Consider the following 17,461-nt stretch of genomic DNA (forward strand, 5'->3'; position numbering starts at 1 on the left):
TTGGTCTCTAGCCAACCAGTATTTATCCAGTCTGTTTTTCCAGCACCTAAATGCCAGAGATCGGATCTCTCCAGCTAACCTTCTCACACCCTTTAGGGTGGTGGTAGAAAGCCCAGCTAAGATTTATCCTCACCTGTCTCTCATCACCTACAACAGCAGTTCTCAGCTTTTGGGGACTCAAGGCACCACACAGAAAAACACCAGCTCTTAGTTTTGACTCATTTTTTGACTATGGAAAAATACTAGAGCAACTCTTCCATTGCGAAGACCTCCAGAAGCCCACAACAGGTCAGAAGGTGTCTGCCGCTCCGGTTTCCTGTTTGAAACCTCTGGGTTTATCTTGTGAATCACATGTAAGTGTTTACACGCCTAATGGCACTAGCATTGCACAGCACCCGTAAGAGAAACTCATGGCACGCTGGAAAAAGCTGGTGGAGGATCACTGACCCCCAAGATGACTCTAGCACATCTCTGCCCTGTCCCCACTCCAGTATTTAATGAATTTCCTCAATCATTTCAAACACCGGAGAAGTGGATTTTCCCTCTCCTCTACACCCAAATCTAAAACCCTTCCCAGTCAATTTAAAGACTTTCCCTGAGTTTAATGGGTATTGGGTGACAACTGCTGCTACCATTCCCTGAACACTACTTCCCCCGGTGTTCTGCATGAGCATTTGGGACTCAAGACACCACAGCGGTGGACGGATAAGCTGACATCGATATTTTCTATGTAACTCCAGTCCCTGGATGTTTGCACCCTTCAAGCCCAAGTACAATGCATCCTCTGTCATCGTGTCATTGAGTAGTGCCACGTTTCCTTTGAGGTCCAACAGTCATGCATGCTTTGCCTCTCTGAAGGGGCAGATTCCACCTCTCCTCCTTCCTGCTGCCATGAGGAGCTAGACCAAATAACCCCATGGACATTGCATGCTGGAGGGATATGGTGATGTCCTACCCCTTGGAAAATAGCTGGTAGCTCCAACCCAAGTCTATCCCCCATGGTTCAGCATCTCTGGTGGTGCAGATATAGAGTTAGGGTAGTACCCTTGGTTTTGTCTCCTCTTCTTCTAGCCCCATCTCTGTCCTGTGGAGACCCTGAGAAACCTCCTCTCCTTCTTTGGACGCCATCCCAGTCGGTGCAAGCAGGGAGGATGTTGCTGCTGTTCCTCACAGGGTTGCTATGAAGATGCGTTGGCCAAAGTCAACCAAAGTCTCTGGTAACACAGTGCCAGGAGGGACATGTAATGAGCTGGCCTCACCTAAAAAACGATCCAGAAACTAATGCATGCAGCTGGGAATCAAGGGCGCAAGAAGAGATGGGAGGGGAGCAGTGAGGTGCCGCCACTGAGGAAGGCCCGGGGCTTGGGCCCTGAAAAATGAAAGCAACCAAAACGAGTGCCCCATTTGGACACTGTCTGAAGGGATCCCAGGGTGGCCCGATGAGTTGGGGTCGGCAGAGTCAAGAACCAAGGTACTACAGGGCACCAGGCTGGCCCCGATGGCACCACAGTGCCGACCGTGGTACAAGGATATGTCTGGAGCAAAGCACAGGGGCAGACCTGGGCTGTAGCCACTAGTCCCAATCCCATCAAGCAGGTGTGATGGCTTGATTTTGATCCATCCCGCACTCCCCAGTTGATGCTGCTCAGACCAGCTCTGGCATCCAGAGCCCTGGGTCATGGGCATGGATGACTTCTTGCTCAAGTATGCCTTGACCTGCCCATGTAGCAAGAAATTATTTGCACGTCACCCAACCTGCTGGCTTGTTTTGTATAACTCCTCATTGCCTGGCAAGGCTACACCCAGGGTGGGGCATTTGTTCTGATTCTTCTTCACATTGGCCTTTCTGTTGGTAGACAGAAGGCCAAAACCTTTTTTGACACATCAAGTGGTTCTCTTCCCCACTCTCCATGCTCCAGCCTAAAACTATGGGAACACATGGAAGGAGGTCCAATTCTTGCCGTCCCCCACCTAACCTCCCGCCCCAGTGCTCGACCCTGCCTCGTCTTGTGTTTGCCGGCAGTAGAAATCCAAATTACTCGTCTTTCCAGTTATTTCCGAGATTGCCCATAGTGGCAATCTAATATATAAACAGGAGGGCACGACCACATTTCATTGTCTAAAACTCCTCTGCAGTTGAATAGGAGAAGCAAATACTTCCAGGGCAGGAGTTTAACACACTTTTGCAGTAGGCTGATGCAACACTGATGTCCCCATGGGGAAAATGGTAATAACATCCTATTAACTTATAGCCTCCCCTATATTGTAGCTCACAAGCATTAATGGATTTGATTTGATTTGATTTGATTTTTCCGTGATTTAGACTGCTTCTGTTTCAGAGGAATTGCTCTGATTTTTTTTTCTATTAGGGAACAGAACGATGAGGAGGAGGAGGAGGATAATTGTTTTTAAACTATTTCGTTGAGTTCAATGAAACATTTTATTTAGTGAAATCAAGGCATTTCTATCTGCAAGATCAAGACACATATATTCTTCGAAAGGTCCTCATTGTAAAACCGTATATGTTCAGAACAAGGAATTTAAAACTTGAAAAGTCACTTTGAAACCAACCCCCCCCCCCCCCCCCCGCCCCAAAAAAAACTCCAGCTGAAAAATTTCCATTCAAAACATGTTGGAATGGAGCATGTTACTGTCATGGAAGTGCTCGTTTGGGTTTGTGTTTCTTTTCAGAATGAAATGTCATCAAAATGGTTAAAAACTTCAGGGGGAAAAAAAAGACATTTTCATGTTGATTATTAAAATTATTTAAATAAATAAACCCTCAACCCCTTGTTAACCAGCTAATTCTGAGCAGTTCCTAAAAGGAAAAACTTCTGCACCATTTCAGAGACCAGGAGCAAAGGCTGGAGCAGGGTGATAAACTCACCCTGCCTCCCGGCCCGGATCCAGACTGCGGGGCTATTGGATCCACGTGGCTGTGGCAGGAGAGAGGCAGCAGGAAAGGAGTTACTACAGCTATTGCTTGCCCCTGCCAATATGCATTGCTAAGGATACTCCAGGCCGTCACCCCAAATTCCCTGCTCCCAAGCGCCCTGCAAGCCAGACCACACAGACCAGACAGACCTAGCCCATGAGCAGACTCGGACACAGGCATGGGCAAACCGGGCAGCCACCTGGGGCCCAGACAGGAAGAGAGCCTGAAAATTTACAAAAACCAAAAAATACAATTGCAAAAAAAAAAGTTTTAATATTGCGCATATGAGGGACTGGCAGTGTTATCAATTAAGAATGAACTGTTTAAAGACATCAGTACCACAGATGTGATAAAGACTTTTACAACCAAAAAATCATTATCTCTGCAGAAGGGAGGCCCGATATTAAAAGTTCATCTGGGGCTGCCAGGCATCTAGGTACGGCACTGGGCGTGAGCCGTATGTTTGACATACATTTGAGCTAAAGGAATCTAGCAGCTTGCCCCAAACAAGGCACATGGAGTTGGTAGCATAAGCCTGAACCCACGTGCCAGGGATTTAGGGCAGCATCTTCGCCACCCTGACTTCCCTTTGCCTGAGCTGCCGATGCTTGGGGAAGCTTTGCCTCGACCAGGGAAACATCAGACAAGATCGTACAGCGTCTGCCACGTCTGCACAGGGCTCCGAGTAGCATGGCCTTCTGGACGTGTGGACGCAGCGGACTGGAGATCACGGCCGCTCCCAGCCCCGTGTTGCTGAGCATCTGGGAGGGAATCAGCCCAGGTGTTTCAAGCATAGCCACATGTGCTCACAGCTGGATGGGCCATCACATCACGGCTGCATGGCCTGTGCCGTCAGACCAGGACACACAGCCCCCTTGGAATCACAGGGCTAGAAGGGACCTCAGGGGTCGTCCAGGCTCGCACCCTGCCCTCAGCTCTGCTGCTGCCCGAGCTTTCTATGCAGCTTCCTCCAGACCGACCATGCTCCAGAGGGTGCATGACAGCCCGGCAACCATTGCTGAGCAGGTCTTGGAGCTTCGGGGCAAAGAGCCGTGCTGTTGCATGGGAAGGAGCTTCCTGAGATCATCCCAGAGTGCCTCCACACTGCCACCGGCTGCATCACCATGCCAGCCTTGATGCAAGGGCAAAGCCTTGACCCCAGAGACTCCCACACCAGTTGCAGGTTATCCCCAGCACCCCTGATTTCCATTCTTCTGCATCTTCACTACCGCCGTCAGCCAGGCTACCTGGATTTAAGCTAGTGGGCTCCTCCCAGCCCCTTCTGTGTGGTCGGGAGGTCCCCAGGCTAAACTGCTGCAGATGAAAATCAGGCTGCTGCAGCTGTTACTTTTTTATTTTTTGTTTTTCTCTTGTTTTCTGCCTCCGGGGCCCTGGTCTTGGGGAGATGCCAGCGTGTGGCAAGAAAGGAAGCAGCACCCTGCCAAGTGACCTCATTGCCTCTCTATTCGAAGAACTCGTTTTGCTGCAATTCCCAATGAGAAACAAAGGGATCCGCTTCCCATCATTCCCGGAGAATCCACCCATGGGGCTGGAGACAATATAAAGCTGCCAGGAAGCTGCTCCTCGCTCTCCAGGCAGTGGAGGGTCTTTGCAGGGAGCTGTTTTTCTTTACCACCCCAGCGACAGGGACCTGCTGAGGATGAAGGCCTTTCTGGTTGTTCTGGTGGCTGCATCTGCATGTGTACAGCCTGGTAAGATGGGACCGCAGGGGCTTTTCGCTGGGGTACGTGGTGGGGTTGGGAAAGGCTTGAGGATGGTGGGGGATGTGTTTCTTCCAAGAAGCAAGAAGGCAAAAGAAGAGGCATAGGAATCAAAACTCACATCAGAAGTGATATGTCTTTTATTGGACCGACTAGATAGTTGCACCCAAAAATATAGATATTTGCAAGCTTTTGGGCACAAGCACCCTTCATCAGGCATAGGAGATTGCAAGGATTGCTTTTCAGGAGGGATGGCAGGGTGGGCTCTGTTCTTGGCTGGGCGGGAGGGGGGCACTGTTAGATCAGTGAGAGGTGCTCCGATCATGAGCTGCTTTACTGTCAGGCACAGTGGAAAGCAAATGAAGTGGAAAGCAAAGAAAGCAAATGCAGAGCACTTCACAGTCAGGACACTGGTGTCGCATGCCCAGTCAGCATGGGCGCTAGGGGAAGGAGGAGAAAGAAACAAAGCCTAGGGACATCCCATGCTGCTTCAGCCAGGTAAGACATGTAGGGATTGTCATAGGGGTCCCAGAAAGGTGGGGCTGGAAGGGGCCTGCAAAGGCCACTTCTACTCCAACCCCTGCCTGAAGCAGGACCAGCCTTGTCCAAACCATCCCACCCAACCGTAATCTATTGGGGCTGTGTGTGCATGTGCGTGTGCACGTGTGAAAAGATTTGGGAACAAAGCAGTAGGGCCAAAGACTGATCAGAGCTGACACGGCCTCTGCTTGGCCCATCTGGTTAAGGGCAGGATGCACAACTCCCGCTCGACTCCCCAGTGCAGGTGCTTATACTGCGAGGAGGAGCATGGGTTGGGCAGCAGCCCAGAAGCTCCTGCTTCTGGTTTCAAGTGAATCTGGAGTGGGGCTCAGATTGCAAAGGCGAGAAGCAGATTAGATTAGCCCTGCTCTGCATACTCAGGGGTCCCTCGGCTGTCGCTGCCCCCGGCCCCTGCTGAAGACAGGACCTTGGGCTAGTTGGGACCTGGTTCAGTCCAATTCTTCCTGTTCTGAGGGAGCCTCAGCTCCTGAAACTGCTGCCACTGCACCGATTTCCACTGGCTGAAAGTGCAGGCCCATGGGGCCAAGTCCTGCCTGGCTTTGCCCCTCATTAGGTCACTTCTGCCTGTGCACAGCAGAGAAGAAAATATTCCCCAATCTCAGCAGAGCTCTCCCTGCACTGGTTTGAGCTCAGATTTACAAAGGGGATGAAACTCGGCCTTGGTGAGGCCGCAGCTGGAGTACTGCGTCCAGTTTTGGGCTCCACAATTCAAAAAGGATGTGGAGAAGCTTGAGAGAGTCCAGAGGAGAGCCACGCGCATGATCAGAGGTCAGGAAAACAGATCTTACAATGACAGGCTGAGAGCCACGGGACTCTTTAGCCTGGAAAAGCGCAGGCTCAGGGGTGATCTGATGGCCACCTATAAGTTTATCAGGGGTGACCACCAGGATCTGGGGGAACGTCTGTTCACCAGAGCGCCCCAAGGGATGACGAGGTCGAACGGTCACAAACTCCTGCAAGACCGTTTCAGGCTGGACATAAGGAAGAATTTCTTTCCTGTCCGAGCCCTCAAGGTCTGGAACAGCCTGCCAGCGGAGGTGGTTCAAGCACCTACATTGAACACCTTCAAGAGTAAATTGAATGCTTATCTTGCTGGGATCCTATGACCCCAGCTGACTTCCTGCCCTTTGGGCGGGGGGCTGGACTCGATGATCGCCCAAGGTCCCTTCCAGCCCTCATGTCTATGAGATCTATGAAATCTATGAAACACATCAGGGGCCCAATGCCTGATGAAGGGTGTTTGTACCTGAAAGCGTACAACTAAAGACTTTTTTTGCAAAACTCTTGTTGGTCTAATCAAAGATATCATCTCTACTAGGAGTCCTGACAGCCTTTGAAATGCACTCACAGTTGGGGGCTTCAATGAGTCAATCCCAGCCACTGCTGCAAAGCTTTGGAGGACCCTTTTAGCTGAGCACCTCATGCCCAGTGATGTACTATTAGGAAGGGGAAAAATGATGCTCTTCTTTAGTGCCAGAAGGTGGCAGGGGAGATATATGTTGCATTTTCTAACTGCTTTATACAAAGGAGTCGGGCCAGCAGACATGTGGCAGCATGTGTGAAGACCTAACTCTGCAAAGCAGCAGCTGGTATAAAGCAACACTATAAATCATACACCAGCAACAGCTGCATTGAGCAATAGCAGACCTGAATGAAGGCAGGGAGAGTCTCCCAGTTGGACTCTGCCCTAAGCTATGCCAGTGGAAAACGGTAGTTTATCTCCCCGTTTTCTAATCTGGATCAGAACCGAGACCGATACACACGCACACATACATACATGCACACGCACATTTTCAGTCACTCTCATAAGGAGTTGGTCCCAAAGCTTAAACGTTCATCTGTGAGCTGAGATGCTACCTAGGAAATATCACCCCGAAAGGAATTTGTTTCTGGATTCTTGTGAAAAGGGGCCTGGGAACAGAAGCTGAAACATTCCTGGGGAGTATGGGCCTGAGAAATGGGTGCATTTTGTATGTTGGGCACCACACCTTTAAATGATAGCAGCCATTGCAAACTTATGGACCTGTGGGGAGCCCCCCGGGGCAGAGAGCGCACTGGATCTGTGCACAGAGGTGACCTGGGGCCCAATGTGGGGACACAGGGGCCAGCTGGGCCCGGATCTTGCAGCTGAAGTGTGACTAGTGACTTGAGCCTCTCCTTTATGCTTCATAATGCACCCTGCATGGGTGGGGCAGTAGCAATGCACTGTCTTCCATGAGAGGCAATCACACAGGGCCATCCTCAGCGCTTGGTTTGCTCACTGCCAGCATTGCCCATCTGGTTTCCCTTTGTAGCCAGGTCCCTGCAATGCTACACCTGCAGAGCGCCGACGGATATTCGTAGATGCACCAGGATTGCCACTTGCAAGCCGAATGAGAATGCGTGCAGGACAACAGAGCTGTCCGTGGACTCAGGTGAGTCTCACCCCACGTACGACAAAAGGCCCGCACCCCCGATTCATGGCAATGATGCCTCCCCAGTAAATCATCTGTCACCTCCCCATCCTCTTCCTCACTCCCAGTCACTGCTGGATCCCTCCCTTATAATACCCCTCCCGCCGCCAATCACGTTGACAATTAGTCATTTCTAATAGCTGCCCGAACCAAACGAAGGCCCCAAGGCCACGGTGGGTCGAGGGTGGCGGATGGGAGCACGAACAGGTGGGATTAGCGGCGGCGGAGTCGGAGTGGCAGGGAAGCGTATGGTCTCAAACAAAGGTGGATTTATTCAGCTTGCGCTTTGCGGCGTAGGCAGAGCTGCTTTCTTCAGTGACAGTCATGATGAAACGAAGAACAAACAAGCAGCGAAGGGGTCTGTTGGCCCACGGGGTTGTGGCGTGAGCCTGGAGGAGGGCTAGGGGCGGCTGCCCACTCCTTAAGTCCCAGGGCTGGCCAACAGCTCACGTAGGGGTAAACGAACAAGGGGACAGAAGTGTAGCTCGTCGAGCCGGAGAACGAAGTTGTGACGCCAGTCCAGCACCAGGATAATCGGGTGGTCGTTGAAGAAGCCAAGGTCGAAAGCCAGGTAAATGGAGGACGAGCTGAAGTCGAGCAGTAGGGATGATCCGGGTCGGTGGTGGAGGACCGATGCCAAAGGTAAGTCAGGAGCCAGAAGAGCAGTATAACAGGACGGGAGCGGAAGGAGATCAAGGACGACACGACTAGCCAGGCGGGGAGGAGACCAGGAGGCCAAGGAGCCTGGCTGAGGAGCGGTCCCTGGTTAACAGCCTCTGTGCTCAGTTAAGCGGGTCTCCCCTCGAGGGAGGGGCTCATCAAACTTTTATACCAATTTAGTGGCCAATCAAAACGCATTCTCAATAGAAATTTCTGGTCAGATTACCTCATGCCACTGTTACCAGATTTGCCCGCTACTTTGGGGTGTGCTCATGTATGAGGGCTAGGGTCTTGGTAATTCTGTCAATGTGCCTCTTGTGTTACTGGTGTTTCTATACGGAGCTGTATGTCTCCCCCTGCAAGCCCTCACCCCCGCTGGAGCGATCTTGCAGGACTCAGTTCAGTGGGGCTGGGTTCCTCCAGTCCCCAAATCAGTCACACACACACACACGCACACACACACACACACACACAGATTAACGTGACACGCCTGGCCTGGCCGGGTTGATCAGCATGGACAGGCTGACACCCTCATATGCCAAGAATCAGTTCAGGAGAGCAACAATAACCACAGGCAGACACAAGCACACAATTAAACAGAATACCTCTGCATCCGGCTGGGTGTCCAGCTGACACCCTCATGGGCCAGCATTCAGTTCATATGGGCACGTCTGAGCCAAACTGGGTCAATCAGCCTGTACAAGCGGATCCCCTTCTGTGTCTCAAACTCAGCACGTCCCAATCTTTTAGCCTCTTGACCAGACCCTACAGTATTTCTGGGCTTCACAGGGGTCTTTAGCTTAGGTAAAAGGAGCGTTGCTGCAGAGCAAGTGGGGGAAAGAAAAGTAAAGAAGGAAAAATATACCCAGTTACCACCAGTTTGACTATAGACGTTATTTATTGCTAAGCAGATGAAATATATAATGACACTAGTAGTGATAGACATGCAAAGGAAAACCAAACACAAACCATTACAGTATTACCCTGGTTTCACTAAGTATTTGGGGAAACTTAGCTCAAGCTTAACTAATACAGTTCGGGTTCAGAAATCTGTGCTTAGAGAGAGAGAAGAGAAGAGAGAGAGAGCTGGGACCTCGCCAGCCCAAGGCACTCGGGGTGCAGAGCCGACAGGTCGAAGTTCTCAGCACGACCCTTGAAGGGAGGCGATCTGCCTCCTGCCGCCTCTCCAGAAGAAAGCGAGTGGTGTCAGCACACACACGGCTGCTTCTTTTACAGATTTTTATACCCTCAGTTCAGCTTCTTTCAAGCATTCTCAATAGTGTAAATCAAATCGTCTTTTCTATTGACAAGGGGTTATCTGGGTGGAACATCTCAGGAACCTGACTGATACTCAGGAAACACACAGGAGCCAGCTTGCCATTCCTATGGATAGCAGATATACTTGACGGGACATCTCCTGGTGTCTTCAAAAACAATAGATAGCTTGCAGCATCAGGGTTTTGGATTTTTACTTGCTGTGAACAAGCCTCAGCTTAGCATGACTTTTCCAGATCTTACTGTAGTCTTTTAACAGACTTCAGGCAATTCTTGGAGTGTTCATAACCTGTTGTGGGGAGGACTTCCACCCGTCGTCCCGGGAAAAGTATGACAGCACTCATGGGCAGGGCTCCAACGGGCTGGACGCTGTGATGAACCCTGTACCGTTGTTCAAATGCTGCCCGTACCCCCTCGGACTCGGTCTATTGCCTCGGCACTCCCTAACCCGGCAACCGAGTTGTAGCCGATTAAGTTTCCATCGGCCTCCCCTAGTGGGACCGGGGAATGTGCGGCCCGAGATGTCTATTAAACTTACTTCTGCACAGAGGTGTGTGTGGGGTGGGGGGGGGGAAGTCCTTTGTAAATCCAGATTAGAACTGGTCTGATAAGTGCTGAGCTGGGTGCGGGGGGTTGATGAGCATTTGGAGCACAGCTTCCCCATGCCGTGCTCCCCCGCTTCGCCGATCCCAGAAATCACTGCAGTCTCTGCTTCAGGCTTTCTGTTCTCCATCTCTCATGTAAATGAATGGTCATCTGGCCCCATCTCAGATGCAAATGAGACCTAAGGCAGTGGTTTCACCTTTGTCACCCTTATCTGGAGGGTTTTAGGTGCGTCTCGCACTGCATCTTAATCAGCTTCTGTTTGGGGGGGGGGGGGGGGGGCGATTCTTTGTGAGTCAGGCAGTCTGCGTCCTGTGTCAGGGTCCCCAAAAACGTGGAGCTGAGAGGTAACACCACTGCTGTAACTGAGCATGCGTCTGTGTGGCAAGTAGGTCAGTAATGACTGACAGGTCCTCAGGTCACCCAGGGGCACGTGCTGGGTGAGCCTTGGGATTTTCCGCTCACAGTTAAATGCGCGCGTCAGTCCCAGCTCTTCTGTGTTGGCAGCATACACTTAAGATTTTTCCATGACAATAACCAACCTTCATTCTTAGGATGCTAGAGCCCATACCTAAGTGGTGTTTCAAAGTGTACTATTCTGTATATAGTGACTAATAAAGTAAATCACTAGTAAATAATAAAGTATATTACTATTCTGTATAGAGTAACTAATAAAGCAAATGAGTAGTAAGTAAAGTATATTACTAGTCTGTATATAGTGAGTAATATAAGTCTACTAAGTATATATAAAGTATACTATTCTGCATAGAGTAACTAATAAAGCAAATCAGTAATATATAAACTATATTACTAGTCTGTATACATACAAAAAACTAGAACTCTTGGTTCCAAAATGATACCTTTTATTAGACCAACTGGAAAATGGCAACTAAATTGTCCTTTTCTGCAAGCTTTTGGGATCAAAGTCCCTTCGTCAGGCTCTGGGAAAAGCGTAGATGGTACGAGATGGTAAAAAGTCCCCATAGGTAGGAAATAAACTTCATTTTTGCACAAAGGGAGCTGAAGATGGAAGGCTGTCCCTCTGGGTCCATGAGTGCCTGTACAGTAACTAATATAAGTATACTAAGTATATATAAAGTATACTATTCTGTATAGAGTAACTAGTAAAGTAAATCACTAATCAATAATAAAGTATATGGCTACACTATCCTGTATATAGTATATAATGAACTATATTATTCTGTTGTGCTTATGTAGCAACTGAAATGGAGCATGAGTTTTACCTGCCCCTATTTGACACACCACTTGTTCACAACCCATAGCCTTTAAAACTTCAGCTACCCCCCACCTAGTTATCTTGACACCAGAACAAAGATATGGGTACTTAAGTGCCTGGGGCACAAATCAGCATAAATGGTATCTGCCTGGAAATCTAAAGTGGCATTTCTAAGAGTATGAAGCACAGCAGTCAGCTAAGAGAGATGCACTTGCCAAACACATTTTTCATAGGTTTCATAGATTTCAGAGACATTCGGGCTGGAAGGGACCCGGGAGGATCATTGAGTCTAGCCCCCTGCCCCAGGGGCAGGAAGTCAGCTGGGGTCATAGGATCCCAGCAAGAAAACTGGGAGACTGTATATAGCTTGACTTATATTGCAAAACTAAAGACTGTATATAGCTCAACTCAGCCTCTGAACTCAGATGCTCAAGCACCTTTGTATGCTAACACAGAAAACACCTTTATCATCCTAATTGCAACTATTAAAATAGATCCCTCACCTTATAGAATGGGTTAACCTAAAACAACCTACAAGGGTATGGCATCAGCTAAGAGGAATGCGGGTGGAAAAGTCCAGACCCACATTTGAAAGAAACATTGGGGGAAAAGAGAAGAATCCATTTGTCTCTGGGCTGGTGGCACATCACATCTCTGCTTCCTTTATGCCATCTCCCAGGCTTCCTTTGCTAGCCTGGGCCCATCATCGTGGAGAAACAAGCCCTAAATAAAGTGGGGACCTCAGGTGCCGCTCTTCATTCGGCTTCCCTAAAAATTCTGGTGCCAAAAAAGAAAAGGCCGGCCCTGATTTCCTGCTAGCATCTCAGACTGTCTGACTTGCCACACACGGGGGTAACAGTGCGTGGCAGAAGCAACTTGGCATCACACAAACTTGCATCCCCTCGAATTTGCAATGAAGTAAGTCCAGAACTAGGCTATAAGAGAGGAAGAAGACTGAGTCTCCCTATGTGCAGCCCCAGCATTGGGTGCATTGAGGGTACCAATGGGCAACACATGGTTATTGAGCACAGAGGCTTTGCACGCCCTGACCCTTTTTGAAATGAGCTTGGAATACAAGCAGCAAGACCATCCAGAAAGCCTGCAGCATACCCTGGCATTCAAAGTGGATGAAATGCTTCATGATTTCAGCTGCCATCAGCTGGTCGTGGCACATTGCTAGCTATCATCAATAGGAAGAAGAGCCAGATGAAACCCCCCTGCCAGAAATGAGAGTGGGGGTGGACTGAAAGAGACCTCCATGTATACCCCAGACTCTAGTAAAGATTGCTAATGCTATGGGAAGCTTTTCGCCCTGGAGAAATGCAGACCACAGGCTAAAGCTAATGCTTATACATGCTGTAACATGGCAGTTCTCAACACTTTGGGACTTCACGCTTCCTCTCAGAAGACGCTTTCCCTCATTTATTGTCTATAGAAAACTATGTGAGCATTTCTTCTCTTGCAAAAAACTTAGACCACATCCGGGCAGAAATGTTTTTGAATGATGGATTTCTGTTCGAAATGTGGTGGGTCGGGGGCTATGGTAAATACGGTAGATGAATACACATGGTCAATAAGAAAAATATTAAGTAATAAACATGGTAAATAATAAGTGGATAAAATATGGTAAATAAATATTGTAAATGAATAAATGTGATAAATTACAAATATGGTAAATAATAAAAGTAAAAGATGGATAAATATGGTAAATCAATATGGTAAATGCGATACATGATAAATATGGTAAATGATAAAAGCAATAAGTGAATAAATATGGTAAGTAAATATTGTACATGAGTCAATATGATAATAAATATGGTACATAATAAAAAAGAATAAGTGGATAAATATGCTAAATAAATATGGTCAATGAATAAATATGGTAAATGAGCATCAGGGCCCCCCACCAAATTATAAGCCTTCTTTCACTGTTTCTCTTTCTTTCCCCCCCCGTAGGTTATCCATTTTTTGGGAACATCACCATTACCAGAGGCTGTTCTTCAAGGTGCGTGCCATCCTCTCCCTGGGGAATTGGGGAAAAGCACCCCATTTCCTGCTGCTACACTGACCTCTGCAACTCCAACCCTAATGGGGTTGTGGGGCTGAAAGCCCACCACGCCACACTGGGGATTACGGCTGCTGTCCTCTGCATCCTCGTCAAGGCCCCCCTGTAAGGCGGTCTCCCGGTGCCAGGACAGGACCCCCCGAACTGAGCGGCTCCGGCACGTGGAATATTTAGGTGCTCGTGGAAGTAAGCTGCTCTTGTTAACCATGGTTTGATCCATGGCACTGAACCTGAAAGGACCTGGGAGGACCCAGATGCTGAACCCTGCAGCAAAATTTACTAGGCTGGAAATGGGTGGGCTGCATCCTACTATCTTGGCCCTGCAGGTATGGGAGCTCAGGGAGGGCCAGGCTATCTGGGGGTGGGGGGTGAGGAGGGTTGTTCTCTCTGCTGCTCTGCTTTGGGGCTGTAGCAGGAACAAGGGGGAAAAATGACTTCACCTTACCAGCCAATGAGTCCAGGAAGGGGCATAATGGCTGGCTGGTGCATGGGGAATCTGAGCCTCTTTGCTCCCAGCTCTCATGGACGCCCAGCTGATTTGTGCACTCAGCTCTGTCTGCACCGCTTTCATTGCTCGTTCCCAGCTCCAAAGCACTGCCACCCCCAGACCTGGTGTCCCAGAAACAGATTTTCTGCTTGATCCCACCCCGAATCAGTGGGGGCTGCTCCTTGTCTCTCGGGAATTTGCTCAGCAAACCCTTTGGTCCAAACATCAGGAGACCTGGCTTCCAGCCATACTCAAAACAAGTGTGGAGGCTCCACCAAGAGAGCCCGTGGGTCGGCAGGAAGTTAACTGGTAACCAGGAGCATCCCGACTCATTGCGAGCCCTGGAGAAGGACTCCCAACAGGTAGAACAAGGTCTCCGTGCGGCGAAACCAGGGCTCCTTCGTTTCCTACTCATAAGCCACCTCTTCCTAAGGAAGCCTGACAGTTCAAGGGGCCAAAGGGGAAGCATGTCCCTGCTCTCAAAGAAGGCACACCTGAAGGACAGCAGGCAGGTATTTCCTGCCCCATTGTGAAGAAGAGCTGAACTTCCCCCTTTGCACGGTTGCAACGCACAAAGCCCTTCCATGCGGTCCCCCAAGAAGGGTAAGCTGGCAGCAGGAGGGAGCTTAGAGGGTCTTGTTGCCCCTGGCAGGGCTGTGAGTATCCGGCAAATAAAATCATGTCCAGTGGTTCTGCACAAATAAAGTCACGTCCACCGGTGTTTCTTTCCACATAGCTTCCATTTACCCCTGGGATAATCAATGCCTTGGAGTTGCCAGTGATGTCCGTAGCACAAGGGCTGGAAGAAAAGGTCCCTCCTCCCATCAGTACCAGCTTCAATCTAGGCAGAAGTGGGGCTCTGGAGATTGGCAGGGCATTTCAGCATGGTCCCAGCCCTCTAAGCAGCCCCCCCATTGTGAGGGATCCCCCTCTACCTTTGCGCCCTTAAATGCCCCCACTTCCAGGAGGCAGAGATGGTGAGAGGAAGGTTGCCTTATTCCAGCACCCACCAGATGCCAAATAGCCCAGGGTCATGATAGTTGTGGGACTGGTGCAGGTGGGAACACCACAAGCTGGGAGCATGGGATTATAGGAAAATGGGGCTGGAAGGGACCTCATGAGGTCATATCTCATCCAACCCCCTGCTCGGGACAGCACTATCCCAGCCCAGTGTCTGTCCAAACTGCTCTTGAAGGCTTCCAAGGATGGAGATTTCCCGGTTCTCTGGACAACCTGCACAGGTGGTGCAGTTGCAACCCCTTTGATTGCTGCTCCATCCAAACTTTAAAACCAACTGCCTGGGAAAGGCAGTGGCATTTCTATTCAGGCAGGGCTGAGACAGTCAATGGACTTCTTGGCTCATTGTCATCTCCTGGAATCCTGCTAATCTCTCTGTACTCCACACCTTCAGTCCTTTCTAATGGCTCTTGATGTCCCACTATTCAAACTATCCTTTCTTCTGGAGTTTTGTCCATTAGCTGTTCCAGATAATGTCTCTTTTCTACTTCAGAGCCCCACAAACTGTTTTTATCTCTAGATAAAAGCCTTAACTCCAGTGTAGTAATATTAACTCAGATGCATAAATGACTGACTGACGTATTGGAGGCATTGTCCAGATGTTCAATGAGGCTTGATTTTGCTTTATGAATCTGAGTGAGAGCCGTGCATTTAATTATAACAACTATGGGACTAATGGCACTATATCAGAGCAGAAGAATCACTTCCCTTGATTTGAAGACTTGATTTAAAATATTTGCAACTGCTGTTGTGTCTCCCTTCATCTTCTTCACCCTGAAATAAACTGACCATGTAGAGGGACCTCCAGGGGCAGCCAGTCCAACCCATGCACATGTCTGTGCTAAACCAGCGTGTTTGCAAGCAGCAAGCACTGGGGATGTGGAGATGAATCATAATCATAGAGAAATGGGACTGGAAGGGACCTCCAGAGGTCACATCTAGTCCAACCCCCTACCCAAGGCAGGATCAGCCCGAACCAAACCATCCCAGACAAACCCATCATCTAAACTCTTACTAAAACTACTGACACCCCTGGCACAGCACAAGACACCCAAGCCTGCCACAGATAAAGCAGGGGAACCCCAGCAGCCACCGTGCTGCTTCTATGAAAGGTGTCAGTTGAGACCCCAGTCAAGCTCAGAGCAGGCAGAGCTGTATTTCAGTCCTCAGGCCAGGCTGCGCTGCCACTTGTACGCTGCACGTGTTGCTTCGCTTCGAGGTGTGCACACAACTGCTGGTCTGGGACCTGCATGCCTTCTACCTGGAGCAGTGCTTCGTCCACACGCACAACAGCTTTGTCAGTGCTCTGCTGCTCTGCTGACAACACGTGCTGGGCACCACGTCTGCCCACCTCATGCAGCACCTGTGCAGGTGCCAAGGATGGCCCACAGAGAAGCTCCTCCCTGCCAGGTAGTGCTGAACATTACAGCTGTGCAAAACAGCACTGTTTCATTTTGACTTCCATTTCACCCTTTCCAGGGAACAATGTTTCATTTTGCTGTTTCAAAGCACTGTTCTGTTTTGTTTCATCGAAACCGTTTCTCTGTTTCAACACATTTCAACGTTTTGCCCATAGGCTATAATAGGGACTCATGAAAATGCCTATAACCTTGTCATTTCTTGCCTGATTCAGATAAAAATGCAGGAATGGTAGCCCCTTCTGAGGGCATGATGTCGGCCAAGTTTCAAGGAGATAGGAGCAGGGGTGCCTGGGAAACTGCACCTCGAACTGTTCAAAGCAAAACGTTTATCACTTGCCAGCAGCGGCAGTCTCCTGTCATCCCACATGCAGATCCAGGGACCCGCACCCCCCAGGAAGAGCTGGGGAAATAATCAGAGAGCTGGGGAATCAAACATGGAGCTATATGCAATATGAGAGCAGTCCTTTCTTTTTCCCCTCCCCCCACCCTTAGTTACTGTTTAGCTACAAGCAACCCTGGCTTCGAAACTCGAAATGTTTCAAAACGAGTGCCCTCATTTTGTTTCAAAGCTGCTTTGAAGCCTTTTGTTTCATTTCAATTTCACTGTTTCAAGCTCGAGACACGTCAAAACAGCTTTGAAACAAAACAGCCGGTGAAATTTTGCACAGCCGTACTGGGTATGTTGGGCGGGGGGGGGGGGGGGGCTATGGGCATGGTTCTGGCAGGGAAAGGGTTGGGCCTGCTAATTTGGCATGGGGGTGGAGGGATCCCTCTCCTGAGGACTACTGGGGGTGGTGGGGGAAGAAGGCAGGGAGCTGGAGTGGGCCTGGGGGACTGCCAGCAACACCAGGGATAGTGGGGATGCAGAGTGGAGAAGGGGGCTGGAAGGGACCAGTGGAGGTTGCATTAAGTGCAACCCCTAACCCAAGGCAGGATCAAGCCAAGCTGAATCATCCCAGACAGCCCAGAATTTGTGTTCTATGCCAGACCCCTGCCTGAGGCAGTATCATTCCTGTCAAAACAATC

At 49.6% G+C, this 17,461-nt stretch overlaps 1 protein-coding gene across 1 annotated transcript; it reads left to right on the forward strand.

Moving 5' to 3' along the window:
- The first annotated feature begins 4,440 nt into the window (after positions 1–4,440).
- Positions 4,441–14,678, forward strand: LOC149869696 (secreted Ly-6/uPAR-related protein 1-like). The gene is made up of 3 exons (XM_090037379.1): positions 4,441–4,647; positions 7,512–7,631; positions 13,402–14,678. Exons 1-3 carry the CDS (start codon positions 4,596–4,598, stop codon positions 13,617–13,619), a joined length of 390 nt encoding a protein of 129 aa, XP_089893505.1. The 5' UTR covers positions 4,441–4,595; the 3' UTR covers positions 13,620–14,678.
- The last annotated feature ends 2,783 nt before the right edge of the window (positions 14,679–17,461 follow it).

The sequence above is a fragment of the Crocodylus siamensis genome, chromosome 3 (assembly GCF_052110815.1).
Source record: "Crocodylus siamensis isolate JL-2025a chromosome 3, ASM5211081v1, whole genome shotgun sequence".
In the NCBI taxonomy this organism is placed as follows: domain Eukaryota; kingdom Metazoa; phylum Chordata; order Crocodylia; family Crocodylidae; genus Crocodylus; species Crocodylus siamensis.

Coding starts and splice junctions, on each gene's coding strand:
- LOC149869696 (XM_090037379.1), top strand. CDS start 4,596: ATGAAGGCCTTTCTGGTTGTTCTGGTGGCTGCATCTGCATGTGTACAG. Junction 4,648..7,511: donor ATCTGCATGTGTACAGCCTG/GTAAGATGGGAC, acceptor TTCCCTTTGTAG/CCAGGTCCCTGCAATGCTAC. Junction 7,632..13,401: donor AGAGCTGTCCGTGGACTCAG/GTGAGTCTCACC, acceptor CCCCCCCCGTAG/GTTATCCATTTTTTGGGAAC.